Here is a 16,214-nt window from a genome sequence, read left to right as displayed (position 1 = left end):
AAATTATACTATATGAAACAGTACAAAAAAGTTCAAGGATTTACGAATATCAATGTAGAAAAATCTCAAAATTTCAGTATTGCCTTCATGCATGTACTATGGCAAGAAAAATGCAACATTTTCCTTTTTTACCTCAAATGAGGATGACATCTGTCATGGTATATTTATCTTGAGGCGCATGCATATTTTGATGCAGTATTATAATCTTTACTCAATTATGTATTATGTTTTTAGTTTCATAGACATTTCACTATGTTGCTAATGTTATTAACAGTTGTAGTAGTACTAGGTGAATGACAGTTGTGATAGTGATTTATATTATATATTTAACCAAGAGTCCATTACTATAAATGCTATCCTTAAATTGATGATCCCTAATGTACATCTTTAAGTTAATACAATGCAAAACATCAACTGGAGCACCAACACCCCCATCTGCATGCTCCACATCATGTTTGGACCCCGAGGTTGGACGGACCTACCGGATGGGTTGTTCTACTCTATCATTGTCCTAATGGGTTGAATCTGTGACCTTATTCCATTCATCGCCACCTGCCCTAGTTGGTATGCCACATTCATGTCAGTGAAATCAATCTTCGCCATGCTCTTCCCGTCTATTATATTCAGGAACTATGACAACGAGACATGCCTAGTAAACTCAAACAATGGGAACACATGGGAGCTCATTGATCCCACATGTCCTAATACTCCTTTGTCTTGTAGTAGCCGTCCATGTATTTTGGGGAAAATGGCAGTTGTCAAATGCTTTTATGGTCATGCTATCTTCTCCCCTCACATATCCCCATTAATTATGGACATGCTGATACACACTACCATTGCAGCTCCACATTGCCCATTGATTCAGCTCTACTCTAGAACCTTCATACATCCAAAAGCATCTCTGGATTCATATCTATTATTCAATGGCCCATGATGCCTGTTTTTCTGATTTGGGGCACCCCTCTTAGATGCAATGTGATATTATAAACTCACATTTGAACCAAGATATGGTGGCCTTCAAAAGCTGGGCTATTACGTGGATTCATCAGAAGATCTATGACGTGCATTCAACACATTAGTTTTCTCTTTTAGGTACTATAATAGTTGCTTGCAGAGACCATATGAACCTGTACACACATTCCGACATTATGGTGCCTTGCGAAGATACGCTTCCCGTACTTGGTTCTAATAGGGAAGCTAACTCCATCGTCCTATCGACTGAACCTGCAAAGTATGTGAGGGTGGCAGATGGAGGCTTGAAGAAGTTGGTTTGGACGTTTTTCTTTGGCGAGAAACGTATTAGTCGGCCACGATGTTAGTGAACCCATAGAGGATGTGGTTAAGGAATGGTCATGCCTACCAATTGGATGAAAATCCTGATTTTTTTCATATCTTGTAAATGGCAAGCAAATCAGGACTCGGAGCGGGAACCTTAATTTCTTCCTAATGTATCACATATGCTCTCCCCCTCCACTCCATCTCTGTGCTCAACACACTAATCCTCCCAAGTGATTGTAGATGATGCTTCCAAGTAATCATATGGACCCATGCACAATTTTCAACTGGATTTTTATTTTTAGGAATGTTTTATTTTACATATTTTTAAAAAGTACAATAGGTTTTCAATGCAAGAAACTATATTGCAATAAATGAAAAAATACATATGCTACATCAAAGTTGTCCGTTCATATTAAAAATATGTTCATCTCATATTGTAAATATGGTCCTCACATATTCTGAAAATATCCATCCTGTATATAAAAAAAATTCATCACATATTTAAAAAATGTGTCATTTAAAATATGTTTTATTGTATTAAAAATCGATGTTCATGGACATATTCAGAAAATTATTCATTGCATATTGTAAAAGTGTTTACCAAGTATTTGGGAAATGTTCATCACATATTTGAATTGCTTATAAAAAGTTATATTCATGTCATAAAGTTAAATTGAATGATAGAAAAAATCAACTCAAAAATGAAAAAGAAAATGAACAGGAAAAGGAAAATAACAATAAAGTCTAAACAAGATGAAATAAAAAAATGTTGTAACACACAAGTAAAATGGAAAAAGGATGACCATAGCACCCACGCTTAGGGAATTCGCCGACTATCCCTGCCATGATTCTTTGAGTAAGATTCAGCAGGATCCTTTTACCGAGCCCTAGCTTTTCTACAATGTAGTAGCTGAACATGCATACATTTTATTTTTAAAATTTGTAGGACATGTATAAATTTTACTCTTTCCTAACATGGCTCATATAATGTTGATGCCTTTTCTAAGTTTTGGACATTGGACTTTGTTCAGCTCAGAGAGATAGAGAGAGAGCATGATAAAGCTCACACGTCTCTCTCTCTCTCTCTCTCTCTCTCTCTCTCCTCCCTGTCCCCTCCATATCCATGCTGATCGCTACTCTAAAACCGCCCATGTTTCAGCGGTAGATCATACTTTGAGGCAACTGCGTGGGCTAGTACTTCTGCTCCATCTACATCTGGCGCCACCGCATGCCAAGACGCCCGATTCCACTTGGATCTATAGCCAACACAATGCACAGTGAGAGAGCAAATCACCCAACCGTCTCCTACGACCTCATCTTACCACGACCCGCATCATAGAAGGTAGTTGTGGTGTAAACCACTCACACACCTCCCTGCCTTGTCAGCACCTTAGAAGGTACGATAAACAACTTGCCCTTTTTTATTATTTATTCCATAGAAAGTTTTGGTAAAAACTAGTTGATCTTTGAGTTGTTTCTATACTATCTAAAAGAATACTAGGAAGTTCAAGGGTTTACCAATATCAATGCAAAACAATCTAAGAATTTCAATATTGCCTTCATGCATGTTATGTGGCAAGAAAAATACAACATTTATCTTTTTTCATTTCAAATGTTGATGAACTTTGCCATCATCAATTATTCTTGAGGCGTATGCACATTTGGATGGCAATACTTTAGTCCTTACTCAGTTGTGTATAATGTTTATAGTTTCACAAATATTTTTACAATGTTACTATAATTCAATGGTTCTAGTAGTACTATGTGAATGAAAATAGTATTCATATTATATATATTTAACTGGAGTCCATTGCTATAATTTTTATCCCTAAATGGAGGATCTCTAATGCATAATTTGAAGTTGATACTATGCAAAACATCGATAGGAGCTCCAAACCCCCATCTCCATGCTACATGTCATCTTTGGACCCCCAAGGCTAGGCGGACCTACCAGATGGGTTGTTCTACTCCATTATTGTCATGTCGGGTGCAATCGTGACCACCTTGCATTCATAGCCATTTAACTCAACCAAATCAACCTTAGGCATGCCCTTCACACCTACTCCCTCCGTTCCATAATGTACTGCATATGGATTTTTTTGATAAATCAAACCTCACAAATATTCACAAAGTTTGCGAAGAAAAACATTTTAAGTCTAGAATGCCAGACATGTATCATCAGATTCATCATAAGATATAGTTTCATATTTTATATTTTTGGTATTGTAGATATAAATAGTTTTCTCTATAAATTTGGTCAAAGTTTGACTTTTGAAAAAAAATCTATATGCACTACATTATGGAACGGAGGGTGTGTTATTATTAGGAAGTGTGACCGGTCATGCTCAGCCGACTCAAACAATGGAACATATCAGAGGTCATTGATCTCGCTTATCCTAATAGTCCTTTATGTTTCTTGGGCCCTCCAAGTATTTTAGACAAAATGGTTGTTCTCAAATGTATTTATGGTCATGCTATCATCTCCACTAACAGATCCCTAGTCACTATGGACGTTCTCACTCGCACAATGGCTGTACATACACCTTGCCAATTGATCCATCTCTACTATAGAACCTTCATATCTCGAGAAGCATTCCAGGGTTCGTATCTATTTGTCAGCAGCCCGCACTACATGTACGCTTTGTGATTTAGGAGCCCCTATTGGCCGCACTACTATTTTCCAAACTCACATTTGATCAAATGGTGGCCTTCAAAGGCTGGGTCATTACGGGAATACATCAAAAGTTGTACGACCTGCATTTGGTATAATTAAAGTGTAAAATTGGTCTTTGTACCGAGAGGACAAGCATGACAAAGTGTATTTCCACATAACACTAACCATGCCTTGTCACACAAGCTAACAACAATTTCCTCTCTACAGAAATCTTCTACATTGTGCATGATGAACTGAGGTGCTAGTTGTATGATGTGGAACCTTGAGAAAATCATGGAAAAAATATGACCATTGAACAGCACAATCTGCATAATGCATTTACCACCGAGCCCATGAGCGTGCTCATGATGGGGAGTTTGTTCCATCTACCACTGGAACATGATAATTTCGAAAAATGGAGGGGGCACAAATTGGGTGAATTGAGTGGAGCCATAAGTATTCTGCACTAGATTCCGAGCTCAGGTTGGATTTGATGTTAGGAGGCTTTGCCTTAGTACGAATAATTAGCTGGGACGTAGTTATCCCGATAGGAGAAGATAAGATGCCCATCTCAAATATAATTGGCAATTTGGTCTATTTCGAGAGACCGAATATTGAAGAGATAATTTTCTCTCAGTGTGATCACTAAGCATCAATTGAAATTCCTTAATAGGATGACACAACAAGGTTTCTCCACCGACGGATATAGCAAAATCTGTTTTGAGCCAATGACATCAACCATTTGGTGAAATCAGGTTGTCCGTAAGGCACGGACAATGTTGAGGAGGTACAGTCCATGCCATCGAGCAGTTTCACCCGCGTGCGCACACACACAAAAGGAAAATCGGAAGAAAGAACTAAAAAATGAGGTAGGTTGTTAATGCAAGCCTACACAATAAGCAGAAGTACAACCCTATCAATGAGAATGTCAATGTATTTGAAGAAACTAGTATGTAAGAGCAACATGTTGCACGACTATCTTTTCTTGTGCTCCACGCAAGTGGCAGTGGGGGCTGTAGATCTAATCACTTTCAGCTCCACCGGCCAGCCCGTGGATTCTCTGCCCTTTCGCTTGCTGCCCCAGCGGTCGATGGCGGAAGGGGAATCCCGATGTCTTGGCTCCGGCTAGAAGTTTAAGTTGTTTTTCACGCAGGGATGGCGTTTAGGCGGATGGCAGCGTCTCAACTTTGAGTTAGTCTTCTGGGCTCCGATTCTCCTCAAGTTCGTATATTAGAACGTATTCGATGGAGCTCGGACATAGATTTCTGCCGTGTCCTCGGGGTGACGAAGTAAAGATTTCTCACCTGTGTTCGCGATGGCGACATATGGTGTCAAATGCTTCTGATCGATTTAAGGATTCTACGACGATGACTGCAGTTCTAGGATGCTGGTCCATAGGTGCACGTGCAGGAAGACTTCCTGGTTGTCATTGATAAGATTAGGTCTGTTCCAATAGGGGAGCGATACAACTACAAGTCGACGGCTCGCGACGGTTTTTTTTTTTTTGAGAATCAGAATAGGAAAACTACTCTGAAGGACTAGTACATTCGCTAATCACGAGAGAACGATGACTGTCTGGTACGTCCGCAAGCATCTGCCTATCTCCAGAACGCCTTGCCTCTGCTGCCAGGCCATGAGCCAAGGCGTTGGCGTTTCTTCTAATACTGCTGATGGTGCAAGATTGGAAGCCTGCCATGGCGTTTTTAATATCCACGAGCAGACCATAGCAACCCGACCGCGATTGCCAGCCAGCAGCCAAGTCCTTTGCAATAACTTGACAGTCAGTTTCAAGTATGATCGGCCCTCTGTACAAGTCCGCTAGTGCCTGCAGGCCAACCAGGATTGCACGGCCTTCTGCCTCCACCACACTGCTGCAGGACGGCAACACCTTGCAAATCGAGATAGACACATGACCTCTGTAGTCTCGCGCGATCGCACCTGCGGAACTACTTCCTGTCTCGGCTATAAACGATGCATCTGTGTTCACTTTGATTATGCCCTGGTCAGGGGGAGTCCACTGGCTGTTCGACGGTGTTGTGTGCTGGTTCTGGGCAGATATCAGGCCAGTACCACACTTCCCCTAGCGTGATTCAACAGTCAGTCCGCAGGTACACAGCTCCTCCTCGTACTTCATCAAGAACTGGGCTGAGGCCGAGATAGATTCCTTCCCCGGGCCCCTGATGCAGTCCTCTCTCTTAAGTGCCAGCAGCGCCATAACAACAGGAGGATTTTTGCACGCATCTCTTCAGACTCAGTGTCAAGCAAAACTTGCAGCCAATCATCTCCGGTATACCTGAACCTCTCCTCTGCGGGTAGACTCCATTCCTTCCTTAAGGAGAAACGCAGAGCTCTACTGTTTGTGCACGCAACCGGCATGGTGTTCATCCTCCACTCCATTGCCACAAATTTTGCAAGTGGCATCCAGCTCAAGGGTTCTCTTCCATTTGTTCTTCCTGGTGGCTAGGGTGTTTGTGGCAATTCTCCAACCAAAAATACGCACCTTCCCTGGCACCTTAGCTTTCCAGATTAAATACCAGATACTACGATCATTCGGATCTCTAGATGAACTAGGCGGGTTGTTGCTGCCTTTTTGTTTTAGTTCCATAGCAAGCTTGTATGCGCTCTTGACCGAGAACAATCCATTCTTTTCATAGTGCCACGCTATGCAGTCCCTTATATCCGAGGCAGAAATGGGTAGTTTGCAGATCTCATCAGGATCAAAGTCGTGGAAAATCTGTCTTATTAGCACCACATTCCACTCTTTTATGTCTGAGAGCATGAGTTGGTTAACCCAACGAATTCTTGACCTTCGAATAAACGATGCCGTCATGAGTCCCTCTTTCCTGGGAATCCATTGATCACGTTGAATTTGTATGCTTTTTCCGTCCCCCACCCTCCAGATAAGGCCTTTTTTTAGAAGTTCCAGCCCAAACTCAATCGCTCTCCACACCGGAGAAGCATCCGACGCAAAGACCGTATCGAGCAAGCTCCCATTGGGGTAATACTTGGCCTTCAAAACTCTCGCACATAGACTCTCAGGATTTTGGATCAATCTCCAAGCTTGTTTGGCCAAAAGCGCTTGATTAAAAAGGTGCATATCTCGAAAACCTATACCTCCTGCTCTTTTTGTCATAGTCAATCTATCCCATGACATCCAATGCACTTTCCTCTGGCCCTCCTCATCTCCCCACCAGAATTGTCTGATTAGCCGCTCATACTTATCACAGAATCCCTTTGATAGCATGAACACACTCATCGTGTACACAAGCAAGGCTTGTACTACAGATTTAACATGGACTTCTTTTGCCACATAAGACATAAATTTTTCCGACCAAGCACTGCACCTCTTCCCAAATCTGTCCATGATGGGTTGGAATTTGCCGTCCTTCATTCTCCCCTCCGGCGTGGGTAGCCCGAGGTATTTACTTTCAAAAGAGTCCGATTGTACCCCAGAATTTTCTTGATTCCTTCTCTTGTTTCTGTTGCGCATGCCTCACTGAAAAACAGAGAACATTTATTCTCACTAAGAAGTTGGCCCGTACTTTTTTGGAATGAGTCCAGGGCTCTCTTGATTGCCACAGCCTGCTCCAAGTTGGCTTTAAAGCAGATTAAGCTATCATCAGCAAACAACAGGTTTGAGATACCTGGGGCGTTTCTAGCAATCTTCGGGGGGTCAAATTGTTCTCAGCCATCTCTTTTTTCAACAGATGTACTAGGCCATCAACAACAAAAAGGAAAAGACATGGACTTAGGGGATCTCCCTGTCGAAGCCCTCTGGATGGGCTAAATGGTTCTAATAATTCACCGTTGCATCTCACTGACCTTACACACTGCATAACCCAATTGGTCCATCTTCTGCAAAAACCAAGCTTCAGTAGCATTTCTTCCATGAAGGTCCAGTCAACCCTATCATAGGCTTCGACCAAATCAAGTTTGTAGGCATAGTAGTTATCTTTCCCATTCTTGTTGTGCTGGATGTTGTGAAAACATTCAAAAGCGATAATGGCGTTGTCGGTTATCATCCTGCCCAGGGTAAAGGCACTTTGGCTCTCTGAAATAATTCCGTCCAGCAGGGGTTGAAGCCGGTTGACAAGGTACTTTGAAACCACCTTATATATAACGTTACAAAGACTTATGGGTCTATAGTCCTTTACTATTTGGGGATCATTTCCTTTTGGTATAAGGAGACCACCGTATCATTTACTCCTGTAGGCATAACCCCTGACTCGAAGAACTCCTTTACTGCATTCACCACGTCATCCTTGAGCTCACCCCAGTTTCTCTGATAAAAACAGGCTGGGAACCCGTCTGGCCCCGGAGCTTTGAGGGGACCAATTTGAAACAGAGCGTCACTGATCTCCTCGGCTGTGTAGGATTTTGGAAGTGACTCATTCATATCATTATTCACCCGTTCAACCACCAGATCCAGGATTCCACTCGGGTCAACACCCTGCTCTTTCGCATACAGATTTTTAAAGTAGGAACTTGTCATTTGATGTATACCTTTGATGTCCTCAATCCAAACCCCATTGTTGTCTTTTAGTCTCGAAATGGTGTTCTTCTTCTTTCTCCATGTTGCCTTCTGCTGGAACCACTTCGTGTTTCGGCCCCCCTCTCTTAGGTAGGTTGCCCGAGATCGCTGTCTCCACATAAGTTCCTCCCTAAGCAACATTTCATCCAGCTCTTTGCTGGGAATAGCGACTTCTTTCTCTTGGCCGGGCGAGCTAGGTGTGCACCACAACGTGCTCAGTTTTCTTCTGATCTCCGCTGTCCTCTTGAGTACTGAGCCAAAATCGCGGTCCGCCCATGCTCTCAGCTCTTCCTGCATTGCCTTAAGTTTTTCATTCACCTTCTGAAGGTTTCTAGCCGGCCCATTCCTTCTCCAAGTATTCGTTACAGTGGTTTGCAACGAGTCATGTTGTTCCCACATATGTTCATATCTGAATGTGGATGTCTTTTTCTCTCCAATTGGTCTCCATTCTTTTCTGTTACCAAGCCGCAGCAGGATAGGAAGGTGGTCTGAGCATGAAGAGCAAATATGTTCCACCCTAGCCTCTTTGTAGTAGTCCAACCACTCGGGTGAAGCAACTCCTCTGTCCAAGCGCGCCCGAACATTTTTCATACCTTCCTGTTTATTGTTATAGGTCCAAACCGGCCCCTTGAAGCCCACATCAAAGAGATTGCGGTCTGAAAGCACACTCCTAAAGTTTTCCATATGTTTCTCTGATCTTTTTGAGGACGAAACATGCTCAGATTGCCACATAGTCTCGTTAAAATCACCAATCATAAGCCATGGAAGATTAGAGGTATCTTTGATCCTTCTTAATAGAGTCCACATGTGGTGGCGTTCATGCGCTTTGGGTTCACCATAGACAAAGGTAGCCCACCATTGGAGCCCATGAGGATTCATACGAACTAACACATCAATATATCTCGCCCCCACGACAATCTTTTTTATTTCAATACTCTCATCATAAAAGAGGGCAATGCCGACACCTTTACCAATGCCGGGTTGCGTGATACTGTGACGGAGGCCAAGCCTCCACTTCAGGTTGCTGACATATTTATTCTTTTGCCGTGTTTCAGAGAGGAAGACGAGCTTGGGCTTGTACGTGTGTACGAGACACACAAGTTCCTGAACTGTGCGAGGTTGCCCGAGGCCTCGACAGTTCCAGCTCAGGATCGTCATGGCTCCTGGTGGGCGCCTTCCTCGGCACCCACCAGTTTACTGGGACCCCCTATGCCGGTTGCTTCCTGCTCTCCCTCCACTCCCCCATCTTCCTTGCCATCCATCTGACTTGTGCCCTTGATCTTCTTCTGCTGGTCATGCTCAACATATTCAAGCTTTTCTTCCACGGCTGTGACTTCCTCTGTATCTCTTTCACCTCTCTTTCCAAGGACTGTGCCCACCTGTGCTGTTTCCTGCAAGCTTCTCCTACCACCATGATGTTTCTCTGCTCGGTGGATGGGACCATCCCGAGTAGGAGCTGATACAGTACCCCCCTCGGACAGTCTTTCTGGTTCCTTCGTCGCCGCAGCCAAAAGTGGAGTAGAGGTGGCAGCTGCAGCTTTGCCGAACTGGTCACCGGTTTATGGGTCCAGGGTGAGATCCTGACGCCCCTCCTCCATTGTTACCTTCTGCTGCAGTTCAGACGACGTGGTGCACACTGAGGTTGGGGTAGGTTCAGTGATCGTCTCTGGGTGCACCACTGCTGGCTGGATTGGGGCGTCAGCAGCAGCCTGGTGGACGCCATGTATCGGGACTGGACCAAAACCTGCAGGGTAGTCTCGCCCTTCTATCAGGTATGCCATACCACCCCCACCACCCGAGGAATGGCGTCTGCATAGGTGGCGCCATTGTTGGCGTTTGACCCTTCTCCTTCAGTCTGCCCGTCTGTGCACCTTGACTTGCTGTTTGCAGGCCCAAGTTTGATCGCGCTCACGCGGCAATCGCAGCCCGCACAAGGCAGTCGGCAAGCACCACCTCAGGGATATCCCCCTACTTGTCCGCCTCTAGCTTCGCCCGTAAAGTGGAGAAACCTACGGGCACTACCAGCCTCTGGTGCACCATACGACTCCCTACCAGTGATCTTTTTAAAAGGGGAGGCGCGCATCGCTGCCGGAAACCTCATCTCTTGGAGGTTAATCGGCAGCTTACAATCGCGACGGTTTCACTGTGTACTTCTGCAGAAAAACTAAGAAGTGAAACGAAACTAAAAAAATATCCAGAAGAAATCCAGAATAGAACAAAAATGAAAACAAAACCAGCAGAAAAACTATAGTAGGAAAGAAGGAAAGCGAAAAAACGAAAAACCAGCAGACACGCTAAAACGGTGCGGGCTTGTCTTAACTTGGTAGCACCGATGAGGCCCAAGCCCAACTGAAGCTGTCCGCTTCAGGCCTTCAGCACATGCCCACTTTGCCAACACGTGCTGCCCCGCCCTGCCCTACCCTTACCAGTAAACAGAGAGTGCGGCGCAGTCGTCGGGGACAGCCGCCGCCTGCTCCGTCGCCATCGTCGGCGTCTCTTCTTCTCCGTGTCGTCAGGTATCTATGCCTGCCGCCCTCTCTGGTTCAGCCCAATACTTCCCTTTCTCCCATCCCCTCCGCACAAGCGCAAGAACCCTAGGTCACGCACAAGTCAAGTGATGTAGTTGTAAGCGATTCACCCATCTGGAGATTTTTGAAACGCATAGCCCGGTCTCCTTGAAGTAATTAGACAAGACCGGCCGCAACGGGGGGCTGGAAGAACCGGGATACTATTTATATGGCGTAGGAGTAGATTTTTGGTACAGATATATATATGTTCGTTAAACACGATTTATAACCGTATAACTAATTTTCGAATTTCCAAAACGAAAATCAGAAGTGATTTTTGGGTTTTGGACCTTAGTGAGTTGGTGCTTGCATTGGGGCAGTAAATCATTATCTCCGCTTAAGGACAGTGATTTGGACCAACGGTGCTGTGTTTTGACTTTTGCACATTAATTACTTTGTATTCTTGTGGTGAGGAGGCAAGGTTGACTAACCCGAGGAAGGTGATCTGGTAATTGGCTGCATCCGCCGGTTGACCAGACAAATCTGTTTGTCACCGCGCATACAGTCGATATGCAAGACTAGCAAGAGCAATAGCGAACCCTGGGGATGGATTTTTTTTCCTGTTTTTGTTTACTTTCATTTTGGCTTACCGTTTCGTCTTATTTCCAGATTTCCTTTTCCTATTTTTAGTTTTGATGTTGTTTTCATTTCATCTTTTATTTGTTAATATATGTCTTTTCTAATGGCTTTTATAAATAGTCATGTTCTTTTATCAATAGTTATGTTCACTGGCGGAGCTTCGTCAAGGCTGGTTGGGCCATGGCCAGCCCAAGGCTGAAACAAAATAAAGTTATATATAGCCCAGACCATCACTAGTTCACTACTGCAACCCGCAATACTGACCGACACCAATACAGAGCAGGAACGCAGCAGCCTCGCACTCGTAGAATTCGCAGTGTCGCCTCAAAAAAACGTAGCATTCGCAGTGATACAGAGCTTAGGGTCTGGCCGGGTGCCCACAAGCACACATCAGCTGCTGGAGCATCACGCACGTCATTGCCTCCCAAAGTCCCAAGAGGACGTCCAATCAGACACCACCCACCGACACACAGCTAGTCAGCCGACCACGCGGCCATGCAGCGGCGAGCCGGCGACCGAGGCACCCAGCTGGGCAGTGCCTTCTCTCAATCCATCAGAATCACTACTTATCTCAATCCCTGCAAGCTTCACAGTCAAATTGATTTGAATCATTCCCAGTTTTATTCCCCTAAATTCCACTTAGGTCATTGTTCACTGAATCATCCCCTAAATCCTCAATTAGCATAAACAATCCACACAAGATCTTGTTCTTTACCTTTTATAGTTTTATACTGTGCAAGGCATTATTGTTTACAAGTTCACAATAAATGCCACTTTTAGAGTTTACAAGTTCACATCAAATGCAGTGATGTTGTTTACTATCTAACAATGTACTCAAATGTTGTTTACTGCCAATTTTATAGCACGTTTGGTATTTGGTAGCATATAAATATATATGGTACAGAATTTGAAAATATTTGGGTTGCTTGGGCCGCCCAACTTATTTTTGGTAGCTGCGCCACTGGTTATGTTGTTTGCTAGAATAATAGTTTAGTAGTTTATTGCGACAAGAGAAGTTTATCACAACTCTGGCATGTTTGTCTTTGACGTATTGAATAATTGATGGTTGTTTTCGACCAATTTTAATGAATAGCTTTTCTGATATGTATAAACATTAATTTCTCATGGATGTTGTAACATATGTAAAAAAAGCAAGTTGGAAGTACTGAGCAGCATGACCTGATCTATTTGTTGCAATGGCATATACTTCTTCTTGTGCCCCCTATTTTAGTTATCTCTGTCATGTTCACGTGCACAGCCTATTTTGCCCATGAGCAAGGTTAGCTTTTGTTCATTCATTGCTGATCTTGTGCTGGTTTTTACTGCTGTTCTAGTTGTTTAGTTCGTAAGCTGAAGTCCATTAGAGTTAAGCTACCTGGAACATTTGGTTCAGTATTGTTACCCCACGGTACAGTGTAAAAATGATACATGATATTCAATTCCCTGAGGCTATTCTTGTCTGTTTTCTGCAGTGAGAGGCTGCCATTTGACAATACGGTTCCGTGTGTGCGTTGACTGTTGCTGCAATCAACGCAATATTGATTCTGTTCCGTCATCCATCATCCCAGCTGCATTATTGATTCAGTTCTGTCTGCTGGCGAGGTAATAATCTCCTACTCAACTTGTGATGTGGAAGATAGCAGTGAAATCATGATTGTTGGCATGTTCTGTATGCTATGGGTTTTCTTCCTTAAGTGGTTACAGATATTCTTTTCTTTCACAAAAAATGCTAATTTCTCGTGACCTTTTGCTTCTTCTGGCCTTGTTGTGGAAATTTCTATCCGCAGAACAATTATCCATCTCCTCAAGATAGGCATGCAAAGCAAACTCAGATGGTTATTTCTAAAATTTCTAGGACATTGATCAATGTTGCTCTTTCCTAACATGGCTCATCTAAGGTCGATCATTTTTCTTAGTTCTATACTTTCTTCACCTCAGATGAGCATCGTAAAGTTGTCGACAGCAAGAAAAATCACTACAAATTCGAGAAGTTTGACAAAGTATACCTTCATACTACATAAAGCACACACAAGACAAACCCGCTCATTTGCGCTCACCGCACTAAACCACCCACGGCCGACCGGTAGATGATAATTGTGATGATAGCATTAAGGCAACTGTGAACCAGTAGGCCTGGTTCCATCCAGATCTGGAATTGCCATAAGCCAGGATGCTTGGTTCTCTGTAGATGTAGAGCCCAAGGTTTTTAAGGCGGCATAAGGCGATCAAGCCCTGTCTAAGAGGAACAAAATGCTATGATGCTGCCAAGGCGCCTACAGCCCAAACGACAAAGGAGGCCCAGTCCATCCAGATCTGGAGTCAGCATAGTGACCGAGGGAGCAGAGCAGATGTCTCTAGCTGCCACGTCTTGCGATAACTAGCGTCGGAGAAGGTAGCTGCGGCGCACGGCCTCCACCATTGTGTCCTCACTTGTTGTTAGCGATGGAGGACTTATCTGTTTTTCCTTTTTGTTATTTTAGGGGAAATCCATGTAGAAAATAGTTGATAATTGAGTTGCAATTTTACTTCTACTAGTGTTAAACAACCTCAAATTTCTATATTTCCTTCATGCTTGTTCTGTGGCAAGAAAGATTCAACACTTGCCTTTTCTGTCTCTCAAATGTCGATGAAATTTATCATGATTTTTCCACACTTTTATATTTGGGTGTCAATACTTTTGTATTTACTCTACTGTGTATTATGTTTCTAGTTTCCGCAAACATTTTAACTATGTTACTATAGTTATCAGTGGTTTTACTAGTATTAGGTGAATGAACATAGTGATCGCAGTATAATATATTTAACTTAAGTCAATTGATATAACTGTTGTCCTTAAATTCATAATTCCTGATGCAGACTTTGAAGTTGACACTATGCAGAACATCAACCGGATCTCGATCTCCAACACCACCATGTCGATGCTCTGCGTCATGTTTGGACCCCAAGGTTGGGCAGACTTGCCAGATGTGCTATTGTGTTCCATCATGGTCCTGTTGGGTTCAAGCCGTGACCTTCTTGCATTCATCGCCACCTGCCCCAGTTGGCGTGCCGCGTTCATGTCAATGAAGCCTGCCTTAGACATGATCTTCCCACCTGTTATTTTCCGGAACTGTGCCGACCAAACAAGCCCAGCTGGCTGCAACACTGGAAACACATGGGAGCTTATTGATCTTGCCTATCCAAGTACTCCATTGCGTCGGTTGAGCCTCCCAAATATTTTGGACACAATGGAAATTCTGAAATGTTCTTATGGTCATGCTATCTTCTCCTCCAGCAGATCCCATGTAATTATGGACGTGCTCACTGGCACCACGGTTGCAGCTCCACCTTGCCCATCCATTCAGCTCTGCTATAGAACATTCGTATCTCCAGAAGCGTCGCCGGATTCATATCTATTTGTCAGCAGCCCGCACTGCCTTTATGCTTGGCGAGTTGGGAGCCCCTCATGGTTGCACCGTGATTTTTTAAATGCACATTTGATTCATGAGATGGTGTCCTTCAAAGGGCGGGTCATTGCGAGGATACAGCAAAAGCTGTACATCGTGCATTTGGCACCTGAGCTTCATGTTGAGGTACTAAGAGTTGCTTGCAGCGATAATATAGACCCATCCAAGCTTTCTCGAAAGTTGGTGGTTTGTGAAGATATGCTTCTCCTACTTGGTGGTAATGAGAAAGCCTTCTCCATCGACTTCTCGACTAAACCTGCAAAGTACGTGAGGGTGGCAGATGGAGGCTTGTCGAAGTGGGCATTCTTCTTCGGCGAGAAACCTATTGGCCAGCCACGACTGTTGGTGAACCCAGAGAGGATAGGGTTGAAGGGTGGCCAGGTATACCAGCTGGATCAAAATGGCCGAGTATTTTCATACCCAGCAGATGGCGAACAAGATGGGGAGTGGGTTCCTGAACCTTGTTTTGTGACGATCAACGCCCATTTTGCTTGCAGTACGACATCCTATGCATCTTGGGTATGAGATTGTGCTGAGCGGTTGTCTCCATGTAGCTGCCTACAGAGGGGAACTTGATGTTTTTGTTCAGTCGCTCCACGGGTAGATGCTGTGTCGGGAGATTGATGAAGACTTTAAAATTGTGTGTTTGTCATCCTGTTCTCCAGGAGTCAGAAACTTGTGCTACCTATTGTTGCATCTGTTGAACCTTGTTGTGTACTTACATTTTGGATAAAAGAAACGGTGGTTTACATCCTAAAATAAATGTCATGTGGCTGACCCTGTAGTTATGTGTTATGTGTTATGCTTATTCTCCTTCTAAATGGAGGTAAATAAGATGCATGAGAAGTTTTCTGAAGCAACATATGTTTTTCTCTTGCCTTGCTCTGCTAAACTTTTTTTACATTGAATCCAGGAATTTTTTGGTAGGAAACAGAATGGTGGTTATGGAGAATATTCATGTGGAGTATTCCCTAAGGAATGAATTGTATTTTCCTAATCTTTTATAGATTTTCTTATGATGTTGATGTTTGATTAATATAAATCTTCAGCTCATGTAAAAAAATGATGTATAAGAAGAAGAAAGGACAAATCAAGGAGCTTCTTCAGTCAGTTTTTCAGCTGCCGAGGGATAGAAAGATGCTGGCTATAGCATTGATTCG

At 43.5% G+C, this 16,214-nt stretch overlaps 1 protein-coding gene across 1 annotated transcript; it reads left to right on the top strand.

Moving 5' to 3' along the window:
• Positions 1–10,875: 10,875 nt before the first annotated feature.
• On the top strand, positions 10,876–15,791 carry LOC123169308 (uncharacterized). The gene is made up of 3 exons (XM_044587147.1): positions 10,876–10,978; positions 13,081–13,210; positions 14,465–15,791. The coding sequence occupies exon 3, from the start codon at positions 14,482–14,484 to the stop codon at positions 15,577–15,579; it is 1,098 nt and encodes a 365-aa protein (XP_044443082.1). The 5' UTR covers positions 10,876–10,978; positions 13,081–13,210; positions 14,465–14,481; the 3' UTR covers positions 15,580–15,791.
• The last annotated feature ends 423 nt before the right edge of the window (positions 15,792–16,214 follow it).

The sequence above is a fragment of the Triticum aestivum genome, chromosome 7D, assembly GCF_018294505.1.
Source record: "Triticum aestivum cultivar Chinese Spring chromosome 7D, IWGSC CS RefSeq v2.1, whole genome shotgun sequence".
Classification (NCBI taxonomy): domain Eukaryota; kingdom Viridiplantae; phylum Streptophyta; class Magnoliopsida; order Poales; family Poaceae; genus Triticum; species Triticum aestivum.
The sequence above is the reverse complement of the archived record's forward strand: the minus strand, read 5'-3'. Positions and strand labels throughout refer to the sequence as shown.

Bases quoted from the DNA above. Each gene is read 5' to 3' on its own strand.
- LOC123169308 (XM_044587147.1), top strand. From the start codon at position 14,482: ATGCAGAACATCAACCGGATCTCGATCTCCAACACCACCATGTCGATG.